A 20,083-nucleotide genomic window follows, 5' to 3' on the forward strand; every position below is an offset into this window, starting at 1 on the left:
TATCATCTAATGGCTACCTTTCATTTATTCTGAAAGCTAGTCAAAGACACCAGGCAGTTTTAAAAAGGGTAGAATTAATATTTTATTCTCATTTGTAACCAGATGGGAGTTGAGTATAGTCTTTCCTTTTTGTAAATTAGAAAAAAAATTACAAGATTTAAAGAGCCAATGGCTGGCTATGTTTTTAGAATAATTAGATGAATTCATTGATGGTGGATTCAAGTTTTTCCTTATTAGCTCCAGAAAATTCACCCACCTGTTAAGAGAATATTGAATTGACATTAGATGGCAGCATTATATCCTTATTTTGTGCATAAGACATGATCACAGAATGGGGGGGAGTTGGAGCAGGGAGAAGTATAATCTTATAATAAATAGTCTTAAAAGTAGTCAATGGGGACATGCTTCCTAGTATGAAGGAATAAGTCACTTGAGTTTCTTCATTTTATACCACATTTTCCTATTATTCAGTTTTCTTCAAGGTCCGAAGTACCTACCTTTTTTCCATTTTTAAAAAACTGGAAGGTTGGCATGCATTTGACTTCACACTCTGAAGCAACATCCTATGGGGGGAGGTGATAGTGGGAGAGAAGATAAAAACAAGACTGAGTATTGAGCTTTGACAGAAGGAATTCAAAATCCAAAAAAGGATTCTTTTGTTACATAATGCCACATCTCTGTACTAGGACTTTATTTTAACAAATAAAAATCGACAATGAATATAATGGTAGCACAGAGGCCAAAATGGTTATATTATCAATTAAAATTCTCACTAATACGTACTCTGATTTCTGAGGTACACCAAGAGCAGAATGCTACCATTATCTGATACTACACAGTCATTCAATAAGCTCTTCAGTCCAATTGTATCTTGGCTATTTCAGGTATCATAGAGAAACAAAAATAAATTCTGTAATTATACTCAAGATTATAAACCCAGCTATTCTTCAGAATTAGTACCTCTCATCTTTGCTCATAGTTTTTCCAGTTTGATGATGGGAGTGAGGTATAGAGACGATTATCATAAAGGCTAAAGTCCAAGGTCAGCAAGAGGAACAATTTAATTGCAAAAGAACTATTCAAGAACAAAGTCATAGTAATCTAAAAGGGCACACTGATTTTTCTGTTTATTTTTAATTAGAAGTTCACTTGTATATTCCCAAACCTGGCTGCACTGTCAGAGCCACCTGAAGGGCACTACAAGGTTCCCCAAGACAACTCTGTCCCCCTACCCCCAATAAATCAGCGTTAAGTTGAACCCTAGGTGACAATAATGCTCTGACCTTTGCGAGCCGCCCAGCTTAGAGAAAAATGGACAAACTCCTAACATTGCAAAGTGGGCTAGGCGGTGCATGTATTCTCTTCTAGATGTGGCTCTTCTCTAAGGAGCTTTCTGCAGCTCTAAGGTCACTGAAGTATCCAGTGTTCTTTGATTTTGATAAAGGAACACAAAGTGAGAACTTTTACCTCCCCACTCTCAATACCTTCTTCACGCAGGGTTTGGAGGGAAAAGCCATGAAAATGGTTGGGTTTGGACAAGTGTTTCAAGTGAAGAGGTCCATCTAGGGATTGACAATGCCACCTTGGCACTGAAATGAGGATCATGTAAGAAATGGAGAACCTCATGGCCCCTAAGCAGCAAAAACTGAAGGACAACCATTGAGGAGGCAGAGTCCCCAGAGCCAGAGCAAGGAAACCAAAGCACTTTCAAGCTACACAGCTACAAACACTGTGACGACTTCCAGTTTGGGGGTTGAAGAATTAAAAACGGAGCAGTCTCTGTGATGAGCCACCAACCGATAGTACCTGCTGGCCTAGCTTCACCTCCTCTGAGCCCGGGAATGGTGGCTGTACATCTTGATGGAGTTGCATGTGTATTGTTCCTAGCTTGAAGAAAACCAGATAACCTTTACTTTTTCCTTAAGTGCTGGCAAAAAGAGGCACAGGGACAGTAATGGCTGGAATAAAAATGGCCAGTATGTACTAAATGCCTCCTATGTTTCAGAAAACTTGGCTCCCAGTCACTGGAAGCGACTGAGTCTAGTCAATGTTTTCAGATTCTGGACACCTTAGACCTCACCTAGCCAGAGATCAGCATTCTTTGTCGGCACAGCTGTTTAACTTACAGTAAAACAAATCATTAAAAAGTTAAAACAAAACAAAACAAAAAAAAACTCAGAGAAGGGGTGTCAACGCTAGGTACATCCTTAAGTGTTATTTAAACTGTGTTCATATACTTTATTTTTTAAACTCCTGCCATGTCTTCTTTACATGGTAAAATTTTTAAGCATTAAGAATTTTCTTTCATTAGATGTGAAAGTGATTTTGTGAAAGGTGACACAGGTCCATTCCATAATTTAATCAACCACAATGGGCTTTTAGGTTATTTCCAATTTATGTACATCCTTGTGAATAAATTCTCAGACACATTCCTGGGCAAAAACCTTGAAGTGAAACTGCTGGATTTAAGATCATTTTCACTCTTAACTAACATCAGCAACTTTACATTCTATGCAGACAAAGTGGAAGAGGGAAGCCATTTATATTCTCTCCTAGCTACTGTAAATATTTTATTCATGTACCTAAATACATACAGTTGACCCTGGAACAACACAGGTTTGAACTGTGTAGGTCCACTCATACATAGATTTTTAAATACAGTATTTGAAATGTATTATCTTTTCCTTACGAACACTTTCTTTTCTCTAGCTTATTTTATTGCAAGAATACAGTATATAATATACATAACATATAAAATGTGTGTTAATCAACTGTTTGTTCTCAGTAAGGCTCGTGGTCAAGAGTAGGCTATTAGTAGTTAAGTTTTGGGGGAATCAAAATATACACACAGATTTTCAACTGCATGGGGAGTCAGTGCCTCTAATCCCCAAATTGTTCAAGGGTTAATTGTACTTTATAAAACCCATGCTATATATTGTTACTGGGTATAATATACATATGATAAACTTTTCCCCGTGAAAATGTATATAATCATTTTTTATGGTCCCATAGCAGTCACCATATTAATGCATCATCATCTTAACTAATCCACTTGGTCAAGATGTAAAGGACTTTGATTCTGCCTAATGTAAATACTTTAATCTTCATATACAAATATCTCTACACTCTGGTTCAATCCCCATCCCCATATAGAATTGCTAAGAGAAAGAACATGCTCATTTTAAAGGCCCTAGATACATACTATTCGACTACCTTCCAAGGAGTTTGTGTCAATGTATCAGTATTATGATTTTTGCCATCCAGTTTAAGACTGCATACAATCAAATCCATCAGCCCTTCCCTACTCCATTCACTAAAAGCACGGGCTCTATTGATTTAGCATCAAACAGACTTCGGTTCTGTGAAAGAACTTGTCCAGGCCTATTTCCTCAATGGCAAAAGTGAGTAACAGTTACATTCTTAAGACTACAATAGACAGGGTGGTTAATGTGCTTGACAGTGTCTGCCATCTCTATGTGTTCAGTATTCTCTAGGATTTTTGTTTAATTTTTTTCTAGATTTTACTGGGGAATAAAGAACGAGGTAGAGATACGTCTTAAGCCCAAATGGTTAATCACTCACTATTATTGGTTAAACAGACTTGGTTCTATTTTTTTGGACTTTCTATTCCATGGATCTACATTACATACGCCGGCTACAAAAACACACTGTTTTAATTAGTGTAGCTAATATATTTTATTTTTATGGATCTTGCCCTTTCCCATCCTCTACATCTTCTCTCCCAATTATTTTTTAAAAATACTTTGCAGGATTTTCCTGAGTACATTATTTCAGAATATCATGATCAATTTCCCCAAAATGTCAGATTGAGTTAAAGTTAGATAAATTTGGGGGTACTGTCATTTTAATAACACTAAGTCAACATTCAGCAATACACCTATTAAAATCTTCTATGGCCCTGAAAATTTAGTAGTTCCATAACTAATATTTAATCTTTGCTGTCTGAAGTTAATATTTTACTTTTGTTTTCTACTTCTTGTTCTATGGACTAGTTTGCCTATTTCTGTAGTGATTTGAAAGATATGCATAGTTAAAAATTACCTTTGAGGGTTTAAAAACATTCTTATCACTTCCCTCAGAAACAGAAAGCTAGCCCAATTACACCCCTACTTCCTGTTTTTTGGTAAGCAATCTGGAATTGTAAACTGACACGTAGCAAAATTCACTCTTTGGGGAGTGGACAAACTCTGAATTTTGACAAATGCAGTCATATAAAAACCACCCAAATCAAGATACAAAACAATTCCCTCACTCCCCGAAAGTTTCTTTTAGCAGTTCCTTTGAAGTCAACTACCTCCTCCAACCCCAAGCCCTAATATGTTCTCGATCCCTACAGTTTTGCCCAATCTCAGATTTTTACTAGTAAATGTAACAAGATTACATTTTTACCTTATTAATTGTATTGGTTTCTGTAACGTCTATTAACTCATTCCTGGCTCTTCTAATCAAAATAGAAACACATGGTATCATTCTAAAAGGCTGTAAAACTATTAGGTCTAAATTACTTTGTTTCTTGTTTTAATTACAAAAGTATCATACCCTGCAAAGAGTTGAGAGTAGTAATCTGTTAAGAAGAAATAAGATCAGTCTATCATTTCCAAAAGAGTTAGTACTCATACTTTTCTATGAATACCAAATTATTTTCTTTGTGAACCACTTATGTGTCCATGCCTCCTACTTGTCTATTTGAATCTATTACAGCTAAAAGATAATTTTTTCCTATCAAGTGTTTATAGCTCCCTCTATTGAAACTGTATGTTGCTTGCCCCAAAGACATTATAAAAGACTCTGGGTCTGAAGTTCATGGTCAGGAATTATCTGCATAAAAAATTTAAAAAATAATTCGGTCATTAAACAGTCCTTCTAGTTAATGATCTAATTTTCAGAAATGACATCAATGTAATTTTTATACCTTATCTGTGTTCTCTTAGAGTTGAAACGAGGCATTGGTTTTACCTAACATTCCAAAGTAAAACGAAGATCCACACATGTAATGTACGAATTCCACAGGGAAAAAATAACCCACTGCTTGTTTAACGAACTGCCTTTTGTTTGAATTGCCTGCCTTGCTAATTCTACTGAACGACCCGGTGAGTAGGAGCTAACAGATTGCTGCTATGTGTATGTGCTGTCCAAAGGGTTGCAGGATTAGCTCAATTTTTAACTCTGCAACAGACTCATAAAGCTATTTAGACGGTTGTAATAGTCATTAAAGGTATTCCAAGAAAAAGATACCACATGTTGCTTAATCTTTAGGAAGTGAAAGGTCCCAGTTTGTGAGAGGGTCACTTCAAGCTGTGGAAACTTTCAGGGTGATTATGAGTATGCCAACCAGATATGAAGAAACAGCTCTGGCATACAGGAGTCCTTGACTGCTCTGTATATCTACTTCCCAAAGGTTTGAACCGAGGCAATAAGAGCATCTGTCCTCGGTCCAGCACGGTCCACTGGCTCTGCCTTGTCTGACCTGCTTCTCCTTCTGTGCCACACTACAGTCTGATTGTCTGTTCAGCGGGGGTGCTAAGAAACTTCTCATAGTTACCGTGAGGATTAAATGACATAAGGCACACAGAGAGCCTACCACAGCACCTAGCACAGGGCATGGCTTTCAAATAAAAACGCATCCAGTTGCTGTGCGACAGGGTCAGCACTAGGAAATTTCTCTACTTCCTCTCAGGTGCCATTTTCACCTGGTTAAGGTGACCACAGAAAAGATAAAATGGTGAGACTTAGGTTAAAACAGGGAGCAAGGTTTTTCTCACAAACACGTGCTATTTATTCTCGGTTCTTTTTTTCTAAAACTCTGGGATGCATCAGCCCAATAACTTAACAACCATACAACATCCATTCTGCATCTACAGCATGCTAGGCAGGTGAGCTTGGTGAAGAAACAAGATGAATAAGAGGGTCCCTGACTCCAAGGAACTGATGGTAAAGGACAAAGAGGTCACTATAATAATAGCTAAGATTCAGTGAGTACTTAACATGTGCCAGGCACGGTCCTAAGCACTTAGTAGGATTACCACATTTAACCTTGACTACCCTATGATGTTGGATTAACACTGCCATTTTGCAAAGATCAAACCGAGGCACAGGAAAGATTAAAAAAAAAACTTATCCATGCCTGAAGAGCTGATGAGGAACAGAGCTCAGAAATAAAGCAAGCAGCCTAGAAGCAGGACCCTCGCCCCCCACTACTATACATACAAGAGGAAAAGAGAGGCAGAGGACGTCATGGGGACACAGGAAGGGAAACTAAACTAGTTTGGGGGTATAAACTGGAGAAGAGTTCCTAGAGAAGAGGTGAGGCTTATGCCTTGGAGTCTGTCAGATAGGAAAGGAAAAGATGGGCCAGGTAAAGAAGATAGTACAGACAAATGTGGAATCAGAAAGTACAGCTATATACCAGCTTTTATTGCCCCTTTCGTCTTTTTATCGATAGTCTGTGTTTGCTCAATGAATAAGCAAACTTGACAGGTTAATAAGGCACATACTAAGATCTGATCACAGAGGAAAAACAAAGCTCAAGGAAGAAGAGAGAGTAATCTAGAGCAGAAGTCATTGTGCCAGTTCTGGAACCGAGGTCTAGCACCTTCATTGCCACATCATACCCTAAACCCCTCCTGCCCCACTGGGGCTAAGAAAAAAGGCCCACCTATCTGTAAAGAGCCCCCGGGTGATACATCTCAGCAGGCTCTCCTAGTTCAGCGGGCTGTGTGAGAGGCAAGGTCATCTGCTGGGAACCTGGTCTGCACCTACCACACGACGGAACTTCCTCTAAAGTGCGGTGGTGACAGCAAGGGCTGGGAAGCCAAATGACCCTATCTGAAATCTTCGCTCTGCCACTGTACCTCCAAAAATAACCTCTCTGTGTTTTTCTCATCTGTAATGCGGATGAAAACACCAAGGTTTAAATGAATCAATACTTGTAAACCACAGAGAACAGTGCCTCGCACAAAAAGTGAACAGGCATTTGTTAATTAAACCAACCTGGAATTTCCCCCCTAATTATCCTCTCAGCTCTCTACTAGGCACCTTGGTGTTTGTTCTTTAAACCATTTGGGTTTTCCTAATTGATGTAAATCAACCAATACTAGAATAAGTTTGCGAATATACTTTCTCATGCAGTTAGTTCACGAAGAACTTTAAAGGTGGTCTCCCGATTTGGTGATACCATCCACTCTCTGGCTTTAGCTGTCATGATCAAATTCAGTTTCTATGTATGGAGCACCTCAATGTTCGGTAGAATGTGTAGGCTTTTAGAAAGATAAGTAACTGGTAAGTAAGGTACAGAAGCCTCAACCATCTATTTTTCTGCTTATTTTACGATGTGATATATACATAGTTCCTGATATATAGGGTTATGTTCATGATTGTCACAATTACCTGTTCTTCCAGAACAAAACTTTTTAGTTAGGTCTGTAGTTCTAGTATTACTTGACATACTTATGAAACAATTACTTGCAACTCAGAGAAAAAAGTCTGTGAAAAGTTCAGTAGTATTCCAAATTTCCAGCCACATACCTGACAGTCATCCACATCTACTTCAAGGAACACCACGTTGGAATACTTTTCAGAGAGGGACTGGAAAATTTAAAATGAAAAATACACAAGGATTTAGAACTCGGTAATGGCAATCGATATACTCAACCTTCTTAAATGGAAACTTAATGAATGGAAATTAATTAAAGATCCAAAAAATTTAGGGAGTAGGTAAGCATAAAGGATGTACATTTTATTTGAATCATATTCCTCCTAGTATGAAATGAGTTGGTACACTGACTTCTGAAGACTGCATTTCAAATAGGGCGGGGCCCACGTTTCAACTTAAAGAAAAGCCAAAACATGTAAGACAACAAAATTAGCTTCTGAAAGTTGTCTTCAATGGGTTACAGGTGTCGAAGCTCAAGTGTTACACTATTCCTTTCAGACCGAAGATCCAACATCAAGAAAAAAACCCAAACCCTTTAACTGTCCTTCTTTCCTGGCTTTGTGACCACCCAAATAACAAATTCCTTACAAAGCAGACGTTGTTTAATACTCACATGAAAGAAAGGCTTGATCATTTTGCAAGGCCCACACCATGTGGCTGAGAAGTCAACTACAACGAGTTTGCTTCCTGCACTGGTCAAGGCTTCCTCAAAAGCATCCTAAGATGAGAAAAAGGCATACGTGTTAAAAAGCCCCGATAAAACCCAATAAAGCACAATTCGAAGGTCCTGCTTTTAGGGCCTATTTTTTAATAAACAAACAAACAAACAAACAAACCCCAAACTATAAAAAAGCCCTACAGTGTTGTTTTTAGTATTAGATAAGATGAAACAAGTATGTGTACAGTATATCAATATTCATGTCTTCATGAATATTTTATACAATTATAAAATATTAATTGGTTAATCTATATCCACACTAAGCTTAAGAAACAAAAAGACATTTGTATTAAAAAGTTTCCACTTCAAATCTAAGTATATCGTAGATGTTCACTAAATGCTTATCAATTGACAAGGGGTTACTTGAAGTCACAAGGGCACAGTTTTGCTGCCAACTACACCACTACCGGTTAAGAAAAAAAAGCTAACACTTTTTGATTAAACTAATATTTTCTATGGTGGAACAATCCGAAAGCTCATATCAAGGAAAATAACACCCTCCAAATCCCTACCCTCGATCTCTGGTTGACATTAAGCATATTTCCTTGTGTTCTTTTTTTTAATTTATGGTGACATTGGTTAACAAAATCTAGGAAGCTTCAGGTGTACGATTTAACAGTAAAGCATACATATATCCTTATATTCTTTCTAATGGAGTTTCCAGAGTTGAGATTGTACGGTTGATAGTTAATTTCTGCCCTTTATCTCAAAACCTGTCCTCGCTGTTGACCAAATGAAAGCGTTTTAGTTCCTCACAAGGAATGCATGTTAAATAAAGTTCCACCAACAGAAATGTTCAAGAAATCCCTTACCACCAACCTCCTTGAAAAATTTACCAGTGGTTTTGATATTGTAACCCTAGGAACTTAACCTCATTTCACAACTAGTCAGTGACGGCTAACCAAAACCCAGGCAAATTAGTCACAATTAGTCAGTGATGGCTGACCAAAACCCGGGCAACGAAGAGAAATCAACACACAAACATTTATATCTGAAGTCTAGGTTTTCTTCAAGGGAAAAATGCTGGTCACATTGGCTTAATTAAAAACTAACGTTCCCCTCCTTTGAAAGCTAAGAATCATATCAGATCTGGTCAAATAAAAAAGGAAAGTAAATAAAGCACCACTAAAATCTAAAGTGAATGCTTCTGAAGTTCAGTTGCTTCTTTAGATTTCTAATTTCTACTTCATATTTTTTTTTTTTAGGGAAAAAATTCATAAATGGTGTTTTGAGAATGGCACATCATGACTTCTGTAACATTTTGAGTTATGCCAGTACAAACTCCCATCCTACCTTCGGGTGTGGGAGACAGAGTTAAGTTAGAAGTACAGAAGTTATATTTCCAAATCATCACCGAGTCTTCCAGATGAATTTCATTCAAAGCCTTTCCTAAGGTAATTTTTAGAAGGTCAAACAGTTATTCTATACATGCAAGATCCAGGTAAGACATGAATAAAGTCAAGGAATGACACTATCTGCTCAGATAAATACAGCTGACAAGGGTTTGAACTATACGGGTCCACCTACATGCATTTTTCCCCCAATAAATGTGTATAGTACTGCAAATGATTTCCTAAATATTTTCTTTTCTCTAGCTTACTTTATTGTAAGAATATGGTATATAACATACAAAATATGTGTTAATTGACTATTTATGTTATTGGTAAGATTTTCGGTAAACAGCAGGCTATTAGGTAAAGTTTTGGGGAGTTAAAAGTTCTATGTGGATTTTTGACTGTGTGGGGGTCAGTGTCCCTAACCCCTGGTGTTGTTCAAGGGTCAACTGTACGTTGTTTTGTGAACATGGTTAGCCCTCCGTAAATACTTGGTAGGATTACTTTCAACGTTGACTGTATTTCAAACACTCTAAAGGAATTCCCAAAACAATTCTGAATCTAATTCAAGCAAAACCACCTAAAGTTCTGAAAAGAAAAAAACGGTACCCAACAATAACTTTTGGCTTAACTGAACGCGAGTTACAGAACTAGGTATGTATAGATTTCACAAATTCTCTTCTCTTGATACTAAGTTTGCTTAAAACATACATAAGTTTGAAAATGAGTCAAGATTATCTTACTAAGAAGCAAACCACAATTTCTAGCTCCCAGAAACTAACAATTGAAGTTTAATAAAGGCCCCCATTAATGACACAAATATTTTGAAAACAAAGTGATGTAGTTGGGGTAGATAACAGCAGAATCTAGTATCTCTTTTCCTAAACATACCCATTCCAAAGGTAATTAATAAGCACAGGAGTGGTCTGTAAAGTACTTAGCAAAGTGCTTGTGTGTAGAAGATAGGAGTTTAATAAATGGCGGCTGCTATTAAAAAACAAACAAAATATGTGTCTGATTTCTTCCTCATCACATTATCCCAATTGTATCTGAAATAGATCCCAGTGGCTCCAAACTACCAGCACTTGAGTTGTCTTGGATGGGCAATGGCACCAAATTTAGTCTATCAGGACAAAATTCTAAAGTGTATTCGATATTTATTTACAAGTAACATTCAAATTAGTTTAACGTTTGATTAATGACTCTGGATTACAATTTTGAAGATCCACTGATTATCAGGGTCCTTGGGCCCCAGGCTGTAGTGCTTTTTTGAGGAACAAATTTCCCATCGCTCTTATACATCTTCTCATTGATGAGGGTAGGGTGCCATAACTATGATAATGAAAATAGGGAGACTGAAAGGTATGCTGCAAAAATTAATCAGTTTTCTGTTTGCAGCGTATGAATTCTGAGACAATTCAGACCCCTCAAAGGTCTTCTTACTCCTTTAATGAGTTCTCAACTGTTTCACCTTTTAGGCTATACTGAAGAGGTCAACAGACCCTGGAAAACCTCTCCTGCCACCCATAAGCTGTGTCACTCAGCAGGTATCAGAAAAAAGTACATGGAACAAAACTTAATATTAAGGATCTCTCTTTTCAACAAATGAGAGGGTTGATAATTTTAATATAAAAGCTCACAATTTAAAAAATATCCCAATAGGAAAAAATTCATAAGGACAAGCAGATAACAGGCTACAATTTGCCAATCAACACATGTAGGAGAAAAAAGGTTCAAAGTTACTAATAGTTGAAAGTATTCAAATGAGAATGAGAATTTTTCTTACTAATAAGTTGGCCAAAGTTATGGGGCGGGGTGGGGAAGTCAGCATTAAAGGGCAAGGAGCACTCTCATAAGCTTCTTGGGGCATCTACAAACCGTGAAAGGTTCACATCCCAATCACTGCCCTCCAGACCCTAACGCGAGGAAACATCCTGAACTCTGTACAAAGCGTTCAGAATAAACTATTCACTGAGGAGACTGCCTAAATGCCCAGCAATGAGTTCAGATAACTGACATGATTACAGACTAATTACATGTAAAGTGTTCAGGCTAAATTAGGGGAGAAAAAAAGGCTCAGAAACAAAACAATATGTATAAAATAATATCAACCACTTGGTGGTCGCTTCTAGGAAATATAAGCTCTCTTCCCAAAATTTCTACAATGATCATACATGTTCTGATTATAAAAGTAAAACAAGGGACCATTACAGAGAAACTTCCGTTGCTGAAGCCTGCCCCAGCATCTAACAGGTCCCGCCACTCAAGGCAGGTGAGGAACCACCTTTCCCTTGCTTTACTGGGGGTGGGAGTACTGCAGGGTAAATAAAAGCTTTCGAAGGGTCTCCCACTGTTCGAGCATCAGTTTTCTCCCACTCACTTTTCTAGTTCTGCATTTAACATTTCTTGAGTGGCTACCGTATACTGGACGCTATATTAGGCTGAGTTTTCGGAGCAGTATATTAGGCTCGCAATAACTCTCAAATGTGGAACACTTTTTGCCTTGCGCATTCCTAAAAGGACAGAACCACTATCTGGGTACCCGAAGCCCGACGAGCACACAGTAGTGCGTGGCTGCTCCCAGGGGCACTCCTGGCTTCAGTGAGACCCACCAAGAGTGGGTGAATCACAGAAGGGTAGGGCAGCAAAGGCCCCCAGGCCCTGCGCTGGGGACTGAGTCATTCCAAAGCCAGAGCTGCCGGAAACACGCCCAGCGCGGCAGGAGGAGGAGTCCCCAGGGCGCCACCCGAACCGCACTTCCTTGTGGCCACCTGGGCCCCTCTGGACACGGGGCCGGACTGGTACACACCAGGGGATGGGATGGGGGGTCTCTGGCCCGGAGCCGCACCCTTTTCGACGATACAACACGCGTCATCTCTGGGGCCCGGCAGTGATGGAGGCGGCCGGGGGTCTCCGGCCTAGACCCGCTCTTAGAAAGCCCACCCAAGCCAGCGCGGGTGTATCACGCCGATTACTGGGAAGAGAGTGGCGGCCAGCAACCCCGTGCTTTCTCCAAGGGGCCCTCCATCTCCTTGCTCAGGTTCGTATCTGGATACAGATGGGGGCCAAAGACAGCCTCCCTGCATCCCTTCACCAACCGAGGTTTTCCACACTGGAGATGCAGGAGGCGCAGTAAGGGGGCGCCCAGACACTCCACGCGCACGGGCATCATCCCGGCGCCCTGGACACCCGACTCCACCCTCCAGGGGACCTCGCCCTTCTCCCTTCCTCCAGGGCATGCCCCGGCGCCTCGGGTGCGCCCGTACCCGGCTGTCTCGCAGTCCTAGGCCGAGTCACCGCGTCGCCTTCCCCCAGGGATGCGGAGGGGCGGCCTGCCCACCACCGGCCTATCGCCTCCCCCAGTCTCCGAGGCTGCGCGCGCGCCCTGGCCTTCCCCGAGAGCGCATACCTTGCTGTCGATCTGCTTCACCATGTTGGCGGCTGAGGTCTGACCAGTGACCGTAAGAAACGATGAACGCGGATGCAAAGCGATGTACGCGCTGGGAGAGCTCGCAGCCCGCCTTCCCTTTATAGTGACGGGGGAGTGGGCGGGCGCGCCCGGCGTGCGTGCGGCGGGGGCGCGCTCGCTCGGGCCTCCTGCGCCCGCCAAGACGCTGGACCAGGCCCCGCCTCCCCGGAGGGAGCCGCCGGAGGGAAGCGGGACGGCCGCCGGGGGCGGGGTTGGGGGTGGCGCTTGCAGGACGCGGCTCAAAGCTCCAGAAACCCACTGGGCCCGGAGCCTTCCGCGGCGTCCCCTTTCGGCACCCTAGCTGGGAGTGGGGTTCTGTGGGGGCTAGGAGCGACCTAAAGGGCGCATGCACTGTGAACAGCGTGGGGAGGCGGGAGGGCCAACCCCAGAGCCACAGTGTCACCTGGGAAGGGGTCAGCCACGCCTTAATAGAATGCTGCCAGGCTCGAGAAGAGGCCGCCTAGGCGGGGCTGAGTTCATGGTAAAGGCCCGCCGCGCCCCCGCCCATCAGCCCCATGATCCCCACAAAGTGCTGAGTAACCATGACCAGGAAATATATCTGCGTGTGGGTCCCCATATTCTTTCTGGACTTTAAAGCGACGGTTTTCTCTTCCTCTTCTTTCACTTTCGCCAATGAAGTCCTGCTTCAGAGTGACAGAGCAGTTTAGTACGGTAGAGATGGCCGGGAAACTAGGCTGGCTATGGAAGAGCAGACAGCTCCTTGTGGGATGTCAGTGCTGTGGGACTGACGTAGTTGTGACCTTGAGCAGGTCCTGACCTCCTGGTGCCTCAGTTTCACTTTCTGTGAAATGGTAATAATGGAAGAAAGTTCAGCCTAAGAAAAAGTCTTGTAAGAGTTTGTTGAAGCCAAACTGACAATTGCTGGGAAGCAGAATCTCAACACATTGAGATATTGCTCTGGAGAATGGCAGTTTTTGCAGCTAATTTTATATATTGGAATCAAAGCGGGGATGGGGGGCTGTTACATGAAATTTATTGTTAGTAGAATAGGAAGGCAGGAGAAAGCAAAGCCGGCAAATCTCTGAGACTGGCTTAAAAAACAAAATGGAGAGACAGACTTCTTTTACATTGGTGGGTACAGGATAGTTAATATTTACAGCACATAGAGATGGGATGTGGGCAACAAGATAACACTACGGTCCTGTGCATCAGTGCGGGTGGTTGTGCCTTTAAGGGGTCTAGAAAAGATTACATTTCAAAAGTATGTTATCTTGGATGTACAAAGACAATAGATAACTTCAAAGTCAATGACTGACTTTTTTCAAGGAAGGTAAGGGCCTAAGATGTGACTACCCATGGTGACCCACTTTTATTTAGGAATTTTTACATTCAGACCATCCCCTGTGGTTACTTTACTCTCTGAGTTTGTAAGGTCCGCCATGTGGGCCTCCCCTAAGCTTTTCAGGTTTAGTATATGACCCCATACATAAATCTCCATTTTGGTCATAAATTGATCCGAAGGATGCATTAATGATCAACATTTTGGTTGGATAACGTGGTCCCACGGTGTTAGGGACTTCACTCCTAGGAAGTATTAGAGTCAGCTTTTTTCTTGCTGAACAGGTGTTCTATTGGAGATGGGGCAAAACTAAGCTTAGATGGCCGTCAAGGCTGAATTTTTCAGAAAGGTGGGTGAATGGGAAGCAGTGAGATCCTATATTCTGGATCATTTTTAAACTTTGAGCTAACATGCTCTGAGTTTTTTTGCTGTTTATCTTAAGTTTTATTTTTCTGCGTCTAGTACAACATTTACATAGCAGGAACAATTGCAATAGTATTAACCAATAACACTGATTAGGAACAGAAAATGTAGAATACTAGACAAGGATGAATCTGAGGGAAACAAACATCCCAGCTGACCAAAGAATACTTTACATGAATCATCATAATTTTTTATTAAGCTAATAATGTTTCCTCCCTTGTCTACTGCCATTTGTACCTTATGATAAGTTTGGCCAGATAAATGAAGACTTTCTACTATTTCGTGATCCAGAAGCTCTAATTTTTCTCCTGACCAATTAATTTCCGTAGAAAGGACTTCATAGGGAGGATTAAGTACAATTCCCCAATATACTGAATTTTCAGTATCAATATTATGATAGGTTTCATTAACCTCAGGCAAAGTTATTTTGCTTATATTTCAGTATTACATCATATTCCTGTAGTATTTAATGTAAACTTGGTGTCATTACAATAGAAGTCACTTAGGATAACAGAAAAGTTTTCTAACCCTTACCAACAAAATGTCCCCTTCCCATATACCACATATTATTATTTGTTGGGGTATTTACAAGAGGCCAGGATTGAGTAAATTCAGAATTCCATATAGACTGGGGACATAACCATTCACTTGTCCAATTTTCACAATCAGATAATGAGACAGGTTCCCATTTGTTATTACTTTTTAAATATAGCCTGTCTACTTCCCGTTGAAACTATTCTACTGTTATTAAGAATGGTCCCTATACCAGCCAGTTGAACTACTAAAAATCTTAGCTTAGAATTTAACCTAAGTGTTTGGACTTCTATGATACAACATCATAAATCACATTTTCTATTTAAATTTTTCCAAATTCCAGGAGGACCCTAAGAGTCCCATAAATGTCCAGCCTGGGCTTCTTTACCTATTATAGTCAGCCATTATTTCATAGCTACTTCAGATTGCAATTGCAACAGCATAGATAATAGGCCCTACTGAGCCAGGGTGCAGGCACGTTCCCATTTTTGGGTTTGTACATGAGCTTTTATAGTCTGTTGAGTCTGTCCTATACATTGAGCTAAGGCCTCATTGTCTTTCCATGCTGCTTCCCATTCTTTTCCTTCTTCTTGAAATAACATTCCCTCTATATGACCTATTTTAGATAAAGTCGTTTTCTAACAAATGATTCTTCATTAACTGCAAATTCAGCTTGTCCCCAAATACCAAGGCCAGCCCCTAATCCTCCAAGCAGTCCCCTCATTTCTTATAGGGGGCCAGTGTTATTGGATCTACCAGGAATGTTATTGCCATTGGCTGGCCATGGCCTCAGAGCAATTGGGGTATACTGAATGGACCCCAAAATGTTTCCCATACCATAGTTAAATGAATACAGGTAACCCCAAAGTGAGCTAGAGTTCGAGTATTCCATAGGGCTTCCCACAAGCATCCAGGATGCAAGGAGGGTGAGGTAGTTACAGACATATCTACCGACCAAGTAATTCCAATAATTTCTGAAATGGGGACCCATTTATTTCCCCTCCCTGTTTTATGGGCATACAGCCACAAGAGCAGAGCTGGTGGATCTGAGGACAAGATATACTATAACAGGCTAGGTAGGCTGCTACAGGACATCATACTCAGGTATTTTTCCTAATTTTTTTTTTTTTTTTTACCATCCATTTCTATAGCTATACAACACTCATTTAAATTAGATCCATATATAATTCTACCATGGGAATTATCAAAGAGGTGTTCTTGAAGGTATTTGCCCAAGACAAATAGACATATCTTTATAATAGACATATCCAGAGAAAAATATACCAAGTTTATATTATAGTAGGAGAAGCCTAATGCATGGCTAACAAGGTGGTCACTTCTTTACCATAACAGAAAATCAAAATATTATTGTTTAATAGATGTAAAGATTAGCAGTTACCCAAGTTAAAATTTTCATATCCAATAAGGGAGGGGGGTCCAGGAAGATAGATATTGTTTCCATTAGGAAATCTTCATAAGGATAGTAATATAAGAATTTTATATATCTTCATCAATTATTAATAATTAGGTCACATAAGAGTAAAGTTTGAGAGGAGAACAAGTTTAACTATTATTATTAGCAGACAAAAAAAAAATGATTAAACAAATGTCCTTGAATTCAACATCCATTTGTGGGCATACAGGCCTTGTCGATGTCTTGGGATAGCTGTCTGCCTTCTATGTTGGTGGGTTTTCATTCTTGAAAAGTCTTTGATGTCTGCTGTAGGTGGAGACAATTGTCAGAGACAGAAGTAGGGGTTTGTAGTCAGGTGCCTTTTTAAAGTGAGAAATGTGAATTCATGAGTTAACTCCTTTAAGTTTGGCTGCTCATAGATTAGTTAGTAATACCTGATAAGGATGGAGAAAGTCTTTTATTTGATGTCTTTTCTAATAGACCAAATCTCCTGGTTGTAAGCCATGGTCTTTGAAATCAGTTAGTTTATCAGTCCTTTTAAGCTGTTTAATAAGACCTTGACAATAAAGTAGAATGTCTCCTGTTAGTAAGGTTGGTTCATATGCCTCTTCATCCAGATGCATAGGGTAACCAGTGACTATTTCATAAGGAGAAAGGCTATGTTTACGAAAAGGAGTAGCTCTCAGGTTGAGGAGTACTATAGAGAAAGCTTTTGCCCAGGGGAGATTAAAAGCTTCTGAAATTTTAGCTGCTTGAATTTTGATTGTACCATTGGTACGTTCCACCAATCCAGAGGACTGGAGTGGTAAGCATAATGAAAATGATGAAGAATGGGCCAAATGTTATGTATGGATTGCATTGTTTGGCAGTGAAATGAGTCCCTTGGTCACTATGTAACTCAGAGGAAATTTCCCAATCGAGAATTATTTTTTCCAGTAACAATTTATCTATCGTTAAAGCTGTTGCTCTCCTGCAAGGAAATGTCTCAACTGAGAAAACATACAAATCATAACTCATACATACTTGTATCCATCCCCGAGATGCTGGCATTTGGATAAAATCCAATTGCCGTACCTCAAATGGAACTAAAGGAAGTGGGAATGTCATTGGGACCCATGGAGGGGTTTTCCTGGATTATATTTTAGACAGATTGAACATCTGTTATATACTTTATGAGGCACAGCGGGAGGTTTCCAGTATTATTGTTTACTCCATGAAATCATCTATTCAGGACCCCAATGTGTTAGCTCATGTACATATTAAAGCATAGGCAGTGGAGCCCCTATAGGTTAAGATTGGTTTCTGATTGGATCCAAGCCATATCTGTTTGTCCGGGTCAAATGTTCCCCCCTTTTGTTGCCATACCCTCTTTTCTTCTTCTGTAGCTGTCTGTTGGAACTGTATAAGAGAGTCTTTTATTTGTTTTATAGGAATCAAGGAACATTCTTAGGTCTGGACATTTTGGCTGCTCAGTGCCGGCTGTCTAGCTGCAGCGTCAGCTAAATGGTTTCCTTTTGCTTCCATGGTTGCAGCTTTAGAATGTCCTGGAATTTTGATAACTGCCAATTGTTTAGGTTGTTGTGTGGCATCTAATAATGCTGTAACCTGTTTTCCATCCTTTATGGGCTGTCCTAAGGAAGTTAAGCAGCTCCGCTGTTTCTGTTACATTCCGAAATCGTGAGCTGCACCAGACACAGAGCAATTACCACTGTAAATATTGACTATTTGATCTTTGGCCAATTGACAAGCCTGAGTTAGAGCAATTAATCTGACTTTCTGGGCAGATCTTATTTCAGGTAAATAAGAACTTCCAGTTATGTTCATGATGGAAGTTATTGTATATCTAGCTCAGTAATGGCCCTGTTCATCTTTCAGGTAAGGGCCACCTGTAAACCAAATTAAGTCACCATTATCAATAGGCGTTTCCTGTAAATCGTTTCTAGGAACAAGACGGTAGTCAGTAAGCAAAACACAATAGCGATGTCTTCATTCTGTAAAGAGGGTAATAAAGTTGCTGGGTTAAGGCTGTTACATTGCGTTAAGGTAACATTAGGTACAGAAAGCAAGAATACTTCATAAGAAGTCAGTCCACTAAGAGAAATGTTGAGTGTGACGAGAGCTCATAAAGATTCAACAGAATGAGGAACAGAAATAGTTAAAGGAGAGCCCGTAACTATCTCTTCTGTGTGTTTGCATCACACGGCTGCAGCAGAGAAGGCTCTCATGCGGAGAGGGAGCCTTCCTGGTACTGAGTCAGATGGTGGCTGTAATATCCTACAGGTCGAGGAAGATCTCCATGTTTCTGATATACTCCCATATTTAGAGCTCCTAAAGCATTTTCTTTATTTTCATGTATGAAAAGGAAGAAAGAAAGTTTATGATTAGGGTGTCCCAAAGTGTGAGCTTTAGATAATTCTTCCTTTAGAGCTTCTATAGCTTGTTTCCTTTCTGGGTTCCATTGAATTTGATCAGGTCGGTCTGTTTTTAATAAGACATATAGAGGCCATTAATGAAAAATTTGGAACCCAATTGCCACTGTATCCATTCAGACCCAGGAATCCTTAAAGCTGTTTTCTTGTTTTTGGAAGAGGAAGGGATGGAATTCCTCTGAGCCTTTCAGAATTAATCCGTGGACCATCTTTAGACATGAGATGGCCAAGGTGTTGTACTTGGGGCAAACAGAATTGAAGTTTGTCCTTTGATACCTTTTGTCCTTTTGTAGATAGTTGTTATAATAGGTAAATTGTGTCCTTTTGGGAATCTAGTAATGCCCTAGAGAATAAAAGTAAATCATCCACATATTAGATTAGAGTGGAATCTCTGGGGACATCAACATCATTTAAATCAGCTTTTAGTGTTTAAGAGAAATAGGGGCACTCTCTGTATATCTCCCAGGCATTACAGTCCAAGGAAATTGGCGATCCTCCCAGGTGAAGGCAGAGATTTTCACTGTCTTTTTCTATAGGAATGCTGAAAAACATACTACACGAATCTATTACTGAAAAATATTGGCAGTCCACAGGAATGGTTGATAATGGGGTATGTGGATTTGGAACCACAGGATGTCTTGAATAACTAACTATTTGATTTGTGGCTTTGAGATCCTGTACAAATCTTCATCCTCTTTCATTTGGTTTCTTACTGGAAGGGTAGGAGAATTACAGGGGCTCATACATGGAATTATAAGCCCCCTTTTAAAATAATCTTGTCTAATGGGCTTAATTCCAGCTAGTGCATCAGGTCTTAAAGGATATTGGTGAATATTAAGTAGAGGCAAGGCATTGTCAATAGTTATTTTAATAGAAGTGGTTGGCTTAATCTTGATGATATCTAAGGGCTCAAATTTGCATAGAAATGTCCTGTGACAAATGTTCAGTCCCAAGATTAGTTTTCTCTTGTGGGGTTTCCTTTAAAATCATTATTTTCCAATTTGTTCAG

The 20,083-nt window shown here is 40.1% G+C and overlaps 2 protein-coding genes and 1 long non-coding RNA gene across 7 annotated transcripts in view; 1 reads left to right on the forward strand and 2 right to left on the reverse strand.

Moving 5' to 3' along the window:
* On the reverse strand, positions 1-13,085 carry LOC120608743 (thioredoxin). 2 transcript variants are annotated; one of them, XM_039870687.1, is made up of 5 exons: positions 12,915-13,085; positions 8,067-8,171; positions 7,546-7,605; positions 501-563; positions 1-258 (listed from the first exon to the last, which is right to left on the reverse strand). In XM_039870687.1, the coding sequence occupies exons 1-5, from the start codon at positions 12,936-12,938 to the stop codon at positions 37-39; spliced, it is 474 nt and encodes a 157-aa protein (XP_039726621.1). In that variant the 5' UTR covers positions 12,939-13,085; the 3' UTR covers positions 1-36. The 2 variants fall into 2 exon arrangements, with proteins under 2 accessions (XP_039726621.1, XP_039726622.1); XM_039870688.1 differs by having other exon boundaries at positions 58-256; positions 498-563.
* Positions 12,214-20,083, forward strand: part of LOC120608744 (uncharacterized) — a 24,707-nt gene continuing 16,837 nt past the window's right edge. The window contains exon 1 of one of the 2 annotated variants that reach the window (XR_005654512.1): positions 12,214-12,545. This is a non-coding gene — a long non-coding RNA (uncharacterized LOC120608744). The remainder of the gene's footprint in view (positions 12,546-20,083) is intronic. The other variant, XR_005654511.1, reaches the window with a different exon arrangement.
* LOC120608741 (thioredoxin domain-containing protein 8-like) overlaps positions 16,792-20,083 on the reverse strand; it is a 56,015-nt gene continuing 52,723 nt past the window's right edge. For 2 of the 3 annotated variants that reach the window (XM_039870686.1, XM_039870683.1), the window contains one exon: positions 16,792-16,951. In XM_039870686.1, the coding sequence (XP_039726620.1) occupies positions 16,909-16,951 (43 nt within the window). In that variant the 3' untranslated portion in view covers positions 16,792-16,908. The remainder of the gene's footprint in view (positions 16,952-20,083) is intronic. The other variant, XM_039870685.1, reaches the window with a different exon arrangement.

This window comes from Pteropus medius, unplaced genomic scaffold (genome assembly GCF_902729225.1).
Source record: "Pteropus medius unplaced genomic scaffold, Ma_sr-lr_union100, whole genome shotgun sequence".
In the NCBI taxonomy this organism is placed as follows: Eukaryota; Metazoa; Chordata; class Mammalia; order Chiroptera; family Pteropodidae; genus Pteropus; species Pteropus medius.

Bases quoted from the DNA above. Each gene is read 5' to 3' on its own strand.
- LOC120608743 (XM_039870687.1), bottom strand. From the start codon at position 12,938: ATGGTGAAGCAGATCGACAGCAAG. The intron at 8,172-12,914 runs GTATGCGCTCTC...TTCTCATCTTAG, and splicing joins TGAAGCAGATCGACAGCAAG to GATGCTTTTGAGGAAGCCTT. The intron at 564-7,545 runs GTATGTGGCTGG...CTCCCCCCATAG, and splicing joins TAGATGTGGATGACTGTCAG to GATGTTGCTTCAGAGTGTGA.